The 14,879-nt window shown below is 41.0% G+C and overlaps 1 protein-coding gene across 3 annotated transcripts in view; it reads right to left on the bottom strand.

Moving 5' to 3' along the window:
- Nucleotides 1–14,879, bottom strand: part of PFDN1 (prefoldin subunit 1) — a 51,504-nt gene that overhangs the window by 11,758 nt on the left and 24,867 nt on the right. The window contains exons 4-5 of one of the 3 annotated variants that reach the window (XM_036424916.2): nt 12,792–12,874; nt 12,503–12,581 (exon numbers count right to left, since the gene is read on the bottom strand). The exons of the other annotated variants lie outside the window; for them this stretch is intronic. Coding sequence (XP_036280809.1) covers nt 12,518–12,581; nt 12,792–12,874 — 147 coding nt within the window. The 3' untranslated portion in view covers nt 12,503–12,517. Of the gene's footprint in view, nt 1–12,502; nt 12,582–12,791; nt 12,875–14,879 lie in introns of those variants that run through there. 3 annotated transcript variants of the gene reach the window in all.

Below are 14,879 nucleotides of genomic sequence, written 5' to 3'. Positions count from 1 at the left end.
ACCTGCCTGCCTGATCACCCCTAACCACTCTGCCTGCCTGCCTGATCACCCCTAACCACTCTGCCTGCCTGCCTGATCACCCCTAACCACTCTGCCTGCCTGATCACTCCTGATCACTCTGCCTGCCTGCCTGATCACCCCTAACCACTCTGCCTGCCTGTCTGATAGCCCCTAAGTGCTCACCTGCCTGCCTCATTGCCTCTAACTGCCTCTGCCTCAGCCCCCACTGTGCGGCTTCATCTGGAATGACTTCCAGAAGGTCCTTCAGCTATCTGGCCTAATTAGCATGTTACACTTTTATTATTATAGATAGATAATATTCTTTCTATCCAGCTCCACTGCCAAGCCTTGTCCAAGCCTCCATCATCCAAGCCTGAACGTTTGTCATGATTTTTGTTGCTGTTCATCCTCACCAGAGGATAATTTTTCTATTGATTTTTAGAGAGAGAGGAAGGGAGGGGAAAGTGGGAGAGAGGAGAGAGAGAGAAACATCAATGTAAGAGAGACACACTGATTGGTTGCCTCCCGCACAGGGCCAGATCGAATCTGCAGCCCACTTACGTCTGCTTGACTAGGAATTGAACCCACGACCCTCTGGTGTGCGAGTCAGCACTCTGACTATTGAGCAATACAGGCCAGGGCTGTCATGAATGTTTAACGTGTAAATCAGGTTACTTTCTGCTCAAATTCTCTAATGTCTTCCAATGAAAACTGGAATAAAATCCAAACTCCCTAACCTGTGCAAAGGGCCAGCACGATCTGATCCCTGCCAGGCGCTCCAACCTTATTACCCCTTCTCCACTTTCCCTGCTTAAACAGCGCCACCAAAATAATTCCAACCTTAGGGCACCATCTGCACCTCCAACCTGGACTGTTCTTCTAGACAACATTGAAGTGGTTGGCTGCTGCTTTTCATTTTATGTTTTCAAAGAGGACTTCCTTGATTACTCAATTAAAAGGAGTAATGCTCTACAGAACATCATCACCTTTGCTATATACTATTTTCTGCTTATTTCTTTATTATATTCTGTATCTGAATAAGAATAGGGAGTTTGTTGGACTTGACTAATGTTTCACCTCCAGCACCAAGAACTGACGTATAACTCATTTAAGCAACTCTTACTGAGTGCCCAATATGTTAGACCCAAAGAGCACTGGGATTAGAGCAGTGAGCAAGTCACACTTCTTCATACACAGCCACTTAACTACCGGGTTAGGAGGGCTCTGAGGGAAAAGCCCAGTGTTTAATGGAGGAAACACCTGGCATAATTAAGGAAATCATAGAAGCACTTTTGAACTAGCTCTGAAGGATGAGTAAGAGTTAACTAAATGGAGAGGTTAGAGGGGGGGAGAGAGCAATTGCAGGCAAATGGAGCAGCATGAGCAAAGGTTAAATGGAGCACAGCATGTCTGGAAACTAAATGACAGTCAGTGAGGCTGAAGGGGAGGGAGAAGGTAAAGAGAGAGAGAAGGAGGTTGAGGGAAAGAGAAAGAAAATATGAATATATGAGAATGAATGAATATAGAAGGATGAAACTGGTTAGGTTTCGTCAGATCATTCAGGATCTTATGCCATATTAAAAATTTAATATTACCCTGGCTGGTGTGGCTTACTTGGTTGGATATCATCCCATACACCAAAAGGTTGCAGTGTCAGGATAAATAATTTTACTTCCTATCTTCAATGATACTGGGCTTTGCACAGATCCAACACAAGAGTTGTAGAAGTGTCAGTATAATTATGCCCAAAGAAGATTAGAAGGGCTGAACTGCTTCATTCAGGTAATAAAGCAGCAAAGAGAATGTCCTTCAGAGACCACTAAATGCCACAGCTATGAATTGTGTGCAGTGGAACTGTACAAACGATATAATAAATATGACAAGTATTTGTCTGTTTCAGGAACTGAGTAAAAGAGATCAGGAAAAGGATGGAGAGATCACTATCAGTATCTGAGGTCTTTGATTCATTTCTAAAACAAAACAAACAGAAACCCAAAAATTACAGCCCAGATGGAATACTTTCCTAAGTTCCACCATATGTGAAAAATAAATGTATACAGTACAGAATAAAGAAATCTCATAAAAACAAATTTTATAAAAGCAAGAGGTTTCCCAATATACATTGTTTTATTTCTGCTTCTCTGGGGTCAGTGAAGACTACTAAAATTCTACAAGTCTTTCAAAAAAACAAGTCTTACTGTTACAGTTTATCTTTAGTTTGCCCTCGTCTTACAAGAAGAGCAAGGAGATCAAACCAGCATTGTTTACTGTGGAGTTGGGCCTGTAGGCATGGTAAAGGTGTGTCTTCTGAGGGAGGAAGTAAGGGCAACACCTTGCATTCTTGGAAGTGGAGGTGTAATTGACTCAATTGTGGGTGCAAGACTAGCACACAGGTATGTGCAGCAAAAGCCTGAAGCCGGTCTGATCCTACTCTCTTGTTCAAGCAAGTCGAGAATTTCTATTTTCTTACAACTCAAAGCGAAAAGATATATAACCCAACTTAAAAATTAGCATAGGACTTTTCTCCAAATAAGATGGCAAACAGCACATGAAAAGATGTTCGACCTCATTAATCATTAGGGAATTCAAATAAAAACCACAATGAGATACTACTTTATCCCATAACAATCAAAAATAGAAAATAATTGTTGGCAAGGATGTGGAGAAATTAGAACCCTCCAATATTGCTAGTGGGAATATAAAATGACTAGAAGCCCAATGCACGAAATCTGTGTACTGGGAGGAAGAGTCCCTCAGCCCAGCCTGTGCCCTCTTACAGTCCGGGAGCCCTAGGGGGAGGTCCAACTGACAGCTTAAGCCTGCTTCCCACACATCCTTAGCGCTGCGGAGGTGAAGCTCCCACCACCACAGCTGCACTTACCAGCCGTAAGCCGGGCTTCTCGCTGAGAGGCGCTCCCCGTGGGAAGGCACTGACCAGCAGGGGGCAGCTCCTGAGTTAAGCATTAGTCCCATGGTGGTCAGTGCGCATCATAGCGACAGGTCATTCAGCTGTTCAGTAGATTTGCATATTAAACTTTTATTATATAGGATGGTCTTTGGTTAATTACCTCCCACCCACCCACCCACAATTGGGGCCAGGGAGGGATGCAGGAGCGTGGCCAGCCAGGGAGGAACTGCAGGAGGGCTTCAGGGCATGTCTGGCCCATCTCACTCAGTCCCGACTGGCCAGACCCAGCAGCAAACTAACCTACTGGTCAAGTTGCATGTAATAGCAACTGGCCAACTGCCCCCTGGTAATCAGTGCATGTCATAGCAAGCGGTTGAGTGGCCTTAGCATATTACCCTTTGATTGGTTGAACTGATGACCAGACAACCAGGCACTTAGCATATTAGGCTTTTATTATATAGGATGCCAGTTACTGTGGAAAACAGTTTGGCAGTTACTCAAGAAGTTAAAATTACCATATGACCCACCAACTCCACTCCTACATATTTATCCAACAGAAATGAAAACAGGTGTTCAAACAAAAACTTGTAAATGTTCATAGCAGGATTATTCATAATAGCCAAAATGTAGAAACAACCCCAATGTTCATCAACTGATGAGTAAACAAAATGTGGTATATACACAGAAGGGAATATTACCCTATATCAGTGTTTCCCAAACGTTTGACATATGTGTACCCCTTCTATAATTTTCGTAACGCTGAGTACCCCTCGTACTCATGAGAACGTAGAATTAGGCGCAGCTAAGCACGGTGCAGTGCGTATCCCCACCAAACTCCAGTGCAACGCGTACCCCCACCAAACTCTTCCCGGACCCCTGGGGGTACGCGTACCACACTTTGGGAAATACTGCCCTATATAATAAGGAGGGGATATGCAAATTGACCACCGCGCCATAACAAGCTGGCTGTACCCACAGCAGAAGCAGGAATCCCGTAACACAAAATGTCTGCACCCACAGCGGAGGCCGAATCGCCGAAACGGGCCTTAAAGCAATCAGGCTGCGTGGCACTGGGCCAGGGCAGGGGACCTGAGGCTGTGCCCACCCCCCTACCCCCACCACCCCCGCCGCCTGGTAGGGCCTGACAGGGGGCCTCAGGCCACACCCCCCACCTGTGGGGCTTGACAGGGGACACCAAGGTGCACCCCTGCCCCAGCACCAGGCTGGGGACGGAAGCTGTGCCCCCGCCAGGATCCCCGCCGTAGGGCTTGATGGGGGCCCTCAGGCTGCATCCCCCGCCCTGGCGCTGGGTCAGGCAACCTGAGGCAGCACCCCCACCCACCCAGCAGGGCTTGATGGGGGTGGGGTCAGCCGGGTCTGGGTCTTGTGCGATTTTGAGGTGCACGTGGGTGGGCAGAGACTTGACTCTGGTTCCCATGGTGCGCCCCAGACTCTGACAGGAGGAAAATTTTCATATGCATTTTATTAATTTTCTTTCATTTCTGACACTTGTATTATAGAGAAAGGGCAAGAAGCAATATTAAAATTCCTCTAATTAATTCCCTTTTAATGTGCATGAATTTCATGCACTGTTCACTAGTTCTGCTATAAAAAGGAATAAAGTACTGATACATGCTAAATAGCATGACACAGATGAACCTTGAAGACATTAACCTAAGTCAAAGAAGCCAGACACGAAAAGCCACATGCTGGATGGTCCATTTATATGAACATCCAAAATAGGCAAATCTATAGATACACAAAACAGATCAATGGGTGCCAGGTGCTGGGGAGAAAGAGAAATGGGATTTGTAAGGGGTTTCTTTTGGGGTGATAAAATGTTCTAGAATCGGACATGGTGATGGCTGCACTAACGTGAATTTTACCTCAATTAAAAATCAAAAATAATTCCTAGTCTTCTCAAACTGCTGCATCACAAAGGAGAAAAGATAGGACAGGAAATTCCTGTGTTTTAAAAACAGGCATGGCAAGTCAAGTTCCTAATGAATTATTTTCACAGCAAATCAATCTTTACTCCACCCAAACACTTAAAAGTAACACACACACAAATTGGCCAGGGTAAAATAAAATGACGTAATTAATTTCTGAAAATTAACTTTAAGTTATCAGCAGAAGCCCTCAACATTCAGATTAATGAGTTAATAAGGCACTCTGGGAGAGCCAATGGACAAACAAGGGTAAGGAAACTTCTGTGATCACAGTTCTACTTTCCAATCGAGTAACATATTTATACAACTAAAAAAATAGAGATATGGCCACCGGAAACCCATAAAAGGACCTGGAGACAGTGAAAACAAACAAGAGCTCAAAGCCGCCATGGGCACAGATGAATGACTCATGGCACCTCCTGTGCTGATCTGTATAGGTTAGCAGAGGGCAGAACGACAAACAGACTCCATTATCAAAGGGCTGTTTATAAAGCTTTCAAAAAGCCTCCCTTTCTTTTCACTAAGAAAAAGGAAAACGCATAGTTATACCGGTCAGTTCTCTAGCTCTGAGCTAAACCTCTAGGTCAGACAAGCGACCAGGGTAGCTGCTCCTGTCACTTGAGTGTTCGCAGGGAGAGAGGTCAGGTCACGTCACCCAGTGACATTTCTCCACGCGCAGTGAGGCAGGGCTCATATCATGATGAAATCACTCTATAGACCGGACGTCACAGCTGCCACTATCCCCACCTCCACACCCACCAAGTTGCCATGGAACCGGTACAAACAGGATAAAGTTTAATATGCTATTGGCTCTGAATAAGTAGCTGACATAACACCAATTAAGTCTATAATGACACTGGAGTAATAAAAGGGAGCTTGGCACACTTCTCTTTGCAAACATGATTCAAGGCATGGTTTTCATTTTGCCCTTTCTTCAATTTCCAGATGCTAGGCCACTTAGAAGCCACTTATATATAATCTCTTTCCTTGAAGAGTTGGTGTTCAAGGAGCTTATCATTTTATAAGAAAAGAACACATAAAATTAGAGGGCCCAGCTATTAGAGGGCCCAACCATGGCCTAGGAATCCACATTTCTGAATAAAAGTGAGTAACATAGTGGTTAGAACCTTGAATCTGGAATCCTGGATCACCCTCTGATCTTCCTCTCCTTCCTGACTGATCCTGTGAAATACACATGTGATCTCCATTTCTAAAGCAAGGGCAGGGGTCACCATGCTTATGAGATGGTTTCACCACAGAATCCATGGCTATTAGGAAATAAGAGCAGCAGATATCACTAACCTGCTGGCACTAGCATCCTTGAGCCCACTACTAGCCCTACCAATGGCTAAATTTATGCTACAAATGGAAGGAGTCATCAGCTCCGTTGGCCACATTTACATGGTGTATACTGGAGCTATCTGCAGTGGGTCCTTTGAATAAAACACAGAAAGCTATCTGTTTGCATAGAATACCCTACAGCAATTAAATAACTAAGATAGATGATAGATAGATAGATAGATAGATAGGAAGGAAGGAAGGAAGGAAGGAAGGAAGGATAGACAGGTAAGAGCCTGAGCAACTGTTTCGACCCAACGACCAGCTAGTAGCTATGACACATACTGAATCACCAGGTGGCAGATGCTCAACATAGGAGCTGCCCCTGGTGGTCAATGCACTCCCTCAACTAACCTCCCACAGTCCTTCCCCCTGGCCAGCCGGCCCTGACAGGCCTGTCACTGGCCAGGCCGAGGGACCTCACCCGTACACAAATTCATGCACTGGGCCTCTAGTACAGCCGTTGCCAACCAGTGATCCATGAGGTCTGAAAAGTTGACAACCACTGCTCTAGTGTGTATATGTGTTTGTGTGTGTGTGTGTGTGTGTGTGTATTTTTTTTAATGTGAGTAAAGCTAAAAAAATAGCAACTTATTGAAAGATATGAACAATACAGGGTGGGCAAAGTAGTTTTATAGTTATGAGTACATGAAATGATTTATTCTTGCATTATTTATTACTGTATTAATATTATTATTATTAGCCTACTTTTGCGTACCCCTATATGATATCATTTGTTGAATATAAGATGCTATGAAACATGGAATGGAAAACTACTATATACCAAATGCCTGTTAGTAATTGCTTTTGATGAATGGGAATAAGATTGAGGTGCGTTTAAGAGGGATGTAACAGAAGAGACTTCAATTTCATTAGTATTGTTTTATTTTTTTTTAAAAACTAATAAAAAAGAGTAAATATTACAAAATATAGCATTTATTACATCTAGTTTTTTCCCAACAAAACTTTATCGTATAAGCATTTGGTGGCATATGCTCAATTGGTAAATAGCTACTGAACATCCACCACATGTAAAAAACAAAACCTGCACTTTGCGAGTATTTAGCGTGTGCCAGGCACAGCACTGGGTGACTTACACGTATCACGTCACAAGGCAGACAGGCAGTTTCTGTAAGGGAGAAATGCTCATCCTCCTCACTCCCGTTTAAATTAATTACAGTCCCGCCTCCTCAACCTACTCTCAGGAAGGCTTTTCTGGTCAGTATGTTTGGGAAAAGGACCTGTGTCTCAGCTCCTTTCCATTCTGCCAGGATCTGCCTTACTTACAGAAGGTACATTTTCCTCTCTCTGTCACTGCAGACGGAACCCTGTGGCTATCCTGCACATCTAGAGATTTGTTGGGTAAGTTCATCAAATCTGTATGCCTAATTCTGGACTAGTATTAGAAACCATTACTATTGCTGCACTCCTAAGCCACATCCTTCAGCCTCATCTTTATCAGTAATAAAGGTAAAATATATAAAAAAATATTTATATCAATCTGCCTTTCAGTTGGTTCCACACTTAGGCAGGAGATATAGGGGCTACTTACTGTCCTCCAGCAACATTGTTATTGCTTTTTTACAGAAGAGGATATTTAGGCATAGAGACACTAAGTAATTTACTCAATAGGAAGTAAGTGGCAGAGTGAGAGTTCAAATTCATATTCATTTGATTCCAGAATTCATATCCTTTCTAACTAAATGTATTGAGTGACATTGGTCATAAGATTATATAGGTTTCAAATGTACATTTCTATGATACATGATCTGTATATTGCATTGTGCCCAACACCCAAAGTCAAATCATCTTCCATCACCATCCATTTGCCCCCCTTTACCGTACCCCCCCCTTTCCCTCTGGTAACCACAATACTGTTGTGTGTGTCTATGAGTTTGTTTTATGTCCCACATATGAGAGTGAAATCATACGGTTCTTAGCTTTTTCTGACTGACTTATTTGGCTTAGCATGATATTCTCAAAGTCCATCCATGTTGTCACAAATGGCCATCAGATACATGTATAAAAAGATGCTCAACTACACTAGCCCTTAGGGAAATACAAATCAAAACTACAATGAGATACCACCTCATACCTGTTAGAATGGCTATTATCAACAAGACAAGTAATAACAAGTGTTGGAGAGGTTGTGAAGAAAAAGGACCCCTCATTCACTGCTGAACTCACCTCCCTGCTGTTCTCCCAAATTCTCAATTGCGCTCTCACCTCCAAGCTTTTATACTTGCTGTTTTCTCTGCTTGGAAACTTCTTCTGCCAAATGCATACATAGTTTCTGGCTCTTCAGGCCTCTGCTCAAATATCACCTTATCAGATAAACCTTCCCTGTCAACACTACATAAGGAAGCTTATACACTCCCATCATTCTCTGTCTCCTTACCCCGTGTTATTTTTCTTTTTAGCACTCATCAATTATATTATTTGTTTATTATCTGTCTTCCCTCCCATCCTCCAGAATATAAGTTCCAGGCCTGCAGGGCCTTGGCTAAGTTTGCCTTCACTGCCTATAATAATGCATGGTACATAGTAAGTACAATAGACTGCAGGTTCCTGAATGCATAAGACTGAAAGTAAGAACAAAAAAGCCCACATAATTAGACACAACCCCAAAGCAATCTGTATAATCAAAAAACCAACAAATGTTTAATAATGCTTTTCTTAAAATATGCATACCTTATCCTGATCTTTCTAGCAATTGTTATTGGCCAAAGCCTTAGGTCACGAATCTTGGAACTGTTTAGTTCTCCAAACGAAGGAAAAATCAGTTATAAATGAAAAAGTTCAGCCTCTGATATTGAAAGCATCAAAGCTTAAAAATTTGGGCAATCAGCCGAAACTGGTTTGGCTCAGTGGATAGAGGGTTGGGTCTGCGGACTAAAGGGTCCCAGATTCGATTCCGGTCAAGGGCATGTGCATTGGTTGCGGGCACATCCCTGGTGAGGGGTGTGCAGGAGGCAGCTGATGGATGTTTCTCTCTCATCAATGTTTCTAGCTCTCTATCGGGAATCAATAAAATATATATATTTTTTAAATTTAGGCAATCAATATTTTATAATTCAGTTCAAAACTTGATCCAGTTTAAGGCTTCAACTATAGTATCAGAAGTTCCTTCCTCCTCTTATTTTTTCTGCACCACCTATCTTTCGTTTCCCTAGGATGCCTTCCCTAGAGAAGACACTCTGCATAAATGAAAGCTCTGAAGTGGAACGCCAAAGACAGTCCAGGATCTGAGCGGAAATTGATGTTTTTCTTTACAAATTTCTAGAGCTGATTAAACCTGACCAGAAATGATTCTTGTGCTTCTTGTAAAGATCTAAAAAGCTACCATATATGTCATTCCACATGTCTCGCAGGACTGTATCATCTATAGGGCACAAATAATCTTGAACACTGTGTTATAAATTATACATTTGAGAGCCTTTAGTAAAGTTAGAATGATTATTTTATTAGAGAGTAAGAAAGATTGGCAACTTAAGAAATATTTAAAAGTAAACATTCCCAAAGCCTGCAGTGTCCAAGTGCTCAGATCTCAAATTTTTAGATAAATATCACAATCTTCATTAACATAGACTTTTCCAAGACACACACACACTCCAAGAGTCTCCAATAAAAAGCAACCCATTTTTTCCTTAGGTACTATAGTAGTCAGGCTCAGGACCACCCCCCTAACTCCCCTCCCCCCCAAAAAAAAATTGTACAAAAGAAAGGATTTCAGATAGGATGTCATATACAAACAATCAGTATGCAACTTCAGAATATAAAAATCAGTAAGTCCTCAGGTGAGTCAACAAAGGATGTAGGACACCAGAAATATAATTGAAAATTTGCCACTAGTTTTCACACACTCCACCACTAGTAAATACATAGCAGGGTATAAAAAAGGCATTTAAATTATTCCTTCAATGAACTTCAACAGCTTTATAAACAAGTACTAGATGGCTATCTCTGCTTTCCAGAAAGTTATTTCTATTATTAGGAAGAAGTTAAGGCACACAGAGGTCAAGAGCCAAATCCAAGCAGAGCTTTAGCTAGCAAAGTGTGTTAAAATGACATGCAGGTGTCCAAGAGTGTCATGTATTGTTAATTTTACCAAACAACCTGAATCCCTGAATACTGAGCTGGGGAGAGTACTTAAATAGACAATATTTTTACTCTCACGCTAACGCCTCCATCTTTAACCACCATCCTCTCCCTCGCATCCTCTCTCACAGGCCAACTGCACATTTCCACTGTCACAGGCACAGTAAAGAATGAGCAAAAGCCCACAATCGCCTGGTTCATCTCTGACACAACCACTGGTCAGAGCGTGCTCCCCGAGCCCACCTCTGGCTCCACAGTGTGAGTGCTGTGGAGTGAGGGCAAAGGAGAGCTCAAACAATGTTCCTGTCAGCACTTTAAACAAAAAATCCATTCAATGAGAATGGCACCATGTTCCTTTTGCCCTTTCTCCCTAGGAACTAAATTAAACAGATTGCAGACAGTGGCAAGAGCTAGCCTTAGAACAGCCTCCCCCTTATTTGTTATTTTTAGCAATTTAGTCCGACAACGCCTGACAACGAAACATGCCTAGAATAGCTAAAAGGAGGGGGGATTATCAGATACCACCAGCAAAAAAACACCAGTCATCACTTCCTCCAAACCTAAGAAAGAATCATTTTCCATGTCTTTATAGCATCACACAGAGTTTGAGCTTTCAGAGTCTTATATAAAAACAGTACACATAAAACATCCCGGAAAATGATAATGCTTCCTGACCTGGAGTGCTGTTCCACCCTCACATGTGTTTTCTTAAAAACAAAAAAAGAATAGACTGAACAAAGTGCTTTAACACAGAAACTAGTAGTACAATGCGTCTGTGTCCATTTTGGAAAAATTCCTCACAACAAGTTTGGATTAAAAGATATCTAGGGTCATGTGCCCAAAAGAATGGCTTTATGAATAATTATGGAATTCTAATATTTTATTATACTGATGGTAGTCGAGAGATTTTTGCTTGAAAGCAAGACAAGGTGAGGTGCAAGAAACTACTCTAATTGTAACTAGCAAAATAGCATCACTTATACACACTGTATTTACAAATGAAATAATGTAGTGACATTTCTGAGAAATGAAATGGTAAATAAAAATTATAAAGCCCTCTGTATAACTAGCTGCAACAAATTAAAATTCATAGAAATATATACTACAAAATTCAATAAGATACCATTTATAAAATGTCCGTGTATACTCAAGAAATGTAATAATTTACCAACATTTTCTGAACATTTTTTGCACTATTCTAAGTATCACGTATTTTATAAGAGTATAGTTTGATAAAACACTACAAATAAATATAATAATGTCTTCCTAGGTATATCATTTTAATTTATGTATGTGGAGTTAATAAGATATTACACAGCTCTATCCAAAATTATCTCTAAAACAGGTGATGCCTAAAATAAACTACCTTTAAGCCATCACATGCACATCTCTGAGATTTCACTAATTTAAGCTTCTACCAGAAAATATCAAAGGAGATGCTGTCACCTTGTATTACATTTTAACTGGCAAAGCTGTAGGTAGACTAGTTTTATTTTAGCTTTAGAAATAGAATCCAGTTAACTTTTTTAATTAAGGTAATGACCTGGACATGAAAGAAAACTTTTGTTTTATTTTGCCTCCCTCCATCTTTTCATTTGAAGGGGCATTATTGCTCCTAAAGTAGCAACTCATAAAAGACCAAGGTTATAATAATAAACTTAATAGAAACTACCCTCGATATCTTCTAATCCAAACCTCTTGCTTTTACAAATTAGGACACTGAGGTGTGGAGGAGAGCGAGCCGGCTGCAGTTTGACATGCTCGAGTAGAGCAAGGGCTGGAATCCAGAACTCCTAACACAACAGAAGGTATTTAAACAGGCATTTAGGGCACTGAATCGAGAAGACTTGGAGATCTCTATTTATTGTTCAAACATCAGTCTGGATCTTGTTTTTCTGAGCTGACAAGGGCAGTGTGCTCATTAATACAGGTGTGGCCTTGTCCACACTGAGTACAGAACAATTCACTCTTCTAGACAGGCTCCATTACTCCGGTTAGAGGGGACCTGTGATTGCGGCTCAGAGTAAGAGCCGTGGAAGATCTCAGGCACAGTGTGCTCATTAACTTCGCCTTACCATCTAGTTACGAGAGCAGGGAGGCATGCAATAAACGAACATGAAAGAAAATTCAAAGTCTAACTCATCAAAAGCAATCATTCTCTAAACAGGCTGAAATAACCAGCGGAACTCTCAAGCAAGGTAGGAAGGGGGTTAAGGACAAATACTTATGGTAAGACAGAAAAGTATAGACCATATAAAGAATGCAGTATAAGGTTGAGGTCAACAACCCTCTAAAGCTCATGTGTCAAACACAAGGCCCGCGGGCCAAATCCGTCCCGCCAGGCCTTGCAATGTGGCCCGCACCGTGCTGTCATCACTGCACTCCGCTGCGTTTCCATCACAATGACAGTTTATGACTGTTCAGTAAACCATTCGGCCCGCGATTTAGGCTGGATTTTAGATTTTGGCCCCTTCTCTGATTGAGTTCGACACCCCTACTCTAAAGCATTCAAAGGGATAGTCTGGTGTGGGCATAGACAAGTAGTCCAAGGAAGGGAATCAAGGATCCCTGGGAATATAGCTTGGAAGAAAAGAATAATCAAATCAAGATGCAAAAAACTGAACTCTGGGCTACCTGGACTGCAAATCCTTTCTTTATCTTAATCATAAAATGAAGGTGCACATCAGAGAACAGCAAAGAAGTGTGTGTGTGTAAAATCTCTGTAGCATATTTTACAAAGAAATAAGAAAGGCTGTCTAGGTAGAAGAACAAATATATTTAAATTATTTACATCTAAGTTTTCACCAGCCCTGAAATATTTATATTGCGGAAATTAAATATATCATTTGGGCAAATATCAGCATTTGGATCCTAACTCATTTACACTGACCAAGGCATTGATAATACAGGGGTGGACAAAAGTAGGTTTACAGTTGTGAGCACACGAAACACAGAGTTTATTCTTGTATTATTAATTACTGTATTATTTATTTGTATTACAAATGTGAACCTACTTGTAGATGTGCCCACCCCTTGTAGAACCAATACAGAATACGCAACCAGAAAAAGAGCACATGGGCTTTTTTGGACTCCCGCCTATTCTCTGAAAGCCACAGAGGATTACATAGCTACATTAAGCCTAAGACACCAGGACATAGAGAATATATATAGTTCACTATAAACTCTAGTTTCCAACCATTAGGCTCTGTTAGACTTAAGTCTTAAATAACTAAAAACTATTTTTAAAAAATCCATTTTTACAAATGTTGAGAATGCAAATGAACTGCATGAAGATATGAGTATTTATATCTGAAATCTCAATGTATGGGACAATCAGAGAAACTTCAACAAAGACTCCCCAAATCTAAAAAAGGAAAGAAAAGAGATTAATTTACTAACTTGCAGTTAGTTTTTTAAATTTAAAAAAAAAAAAAAGGCACTCAGTGGTAGCTAACTATCTAGCTGCCAATGAAGATGGGAAGTCATCAAGCTAATTTTTAGAGCAGAGACATGAAGACTTCTCTCCAGGACTCAGACTTTCCTGGGTTGAGGTGAGAGGATGTCTGAAAAAATAGCTCCCCTCAGCAAAGGCTCGGAGTCTGTTAAACTGTGCAAACATTCTATGAGAACATCTTGACTTGTTAAGGATAAAAATGGACTGTCTGGAAAGATAAATCACGATACATCTATATAACAGAATACCATATTAGCAATGCAAATGAACAAATCACAGTCTCCAGTAAAGTAGCATGGAGAACACATGTTTGCACTTCACAAACAAAAGAAGGCAAAAAATACAATATATCCAGTGATTTTGTTCATGTAAAGTTCAAAAACAGACACCATTAAATAATACTACTTTGGGGATCCACAGATAGGTAGCAATACTGTATTTTTTTTTAAAGGAAATAATTACACTGTTGAGTTTTCTGTAGATAAAAGTAATAAAATTTTTCCTTAAAAAGAAAAAAAAACCTATCACAAAAGTTTAGGGTAGTAGTTGGGAGAGGCTGGGGCAGGGGTGGCACTGTGGGCAGGAAGGGAGGGGTAAGGACGGGCTCTGGTGTCCTGCCAGTGTTATTTTGTGGCCTGGGTGATTGTTACGGGTGTTTATTTTATAATTATTGACTAAGCTATATATATTTTAATCCATATTTCCATAAATACTATATTTCACTACAAAATAAATGAACCTTTTAATGGGTTTGAAGCTTTAAGCTATGCAAGCAGATAAACTATAGGGTTTAATTCTTGTTTAATGTATAAAAAACATTCTATCACTGGCTCTGCTCTCACCTGCTCTTTTCTCTTCATTGAAAACACAGACAAGAATCAGTGCCCATCATATCATAGTGTTCACTTAACATCACCTCCCAGGTGGCTCCCATCAGATGAATAACAGAACCATCTCTAAAATAAAGTATCTTAGGGCAAAAACTGGACACCCAAGTACCTACCAGTCACCGCCCATGCTATGGAAAAAATGATGCTCAATAGGCAAAGTGAAATCTCAATCATGAGAACTCCTCCAAAACATTTTCTCATCAGCCTCAGAACCCAGCCAACTGCCAAGTGTCACGGGCACC

The sequence above is a fragment of the Pipistrellus kuhlii genome, unplaced genomic scaffold (genome assembly GCF_014108245.1).
Source record: "Pipistrellus kuhlii isolate mPipKuh1 unplaced genomic scaffold, mPipKuh1.p scaffold_m20_p_8, whole genome shotgun sequence".
NCBI classification, from domain to species: Eukaryota; Metazoa; Chordata; class Mammalia; order Chiroptera; family Vespertilionidae; genus Pipistrellus; species Pipistrellus kuhlii.
This window is presented reverse-complemented; position numbering and strand designations above follow the sequence as displayed.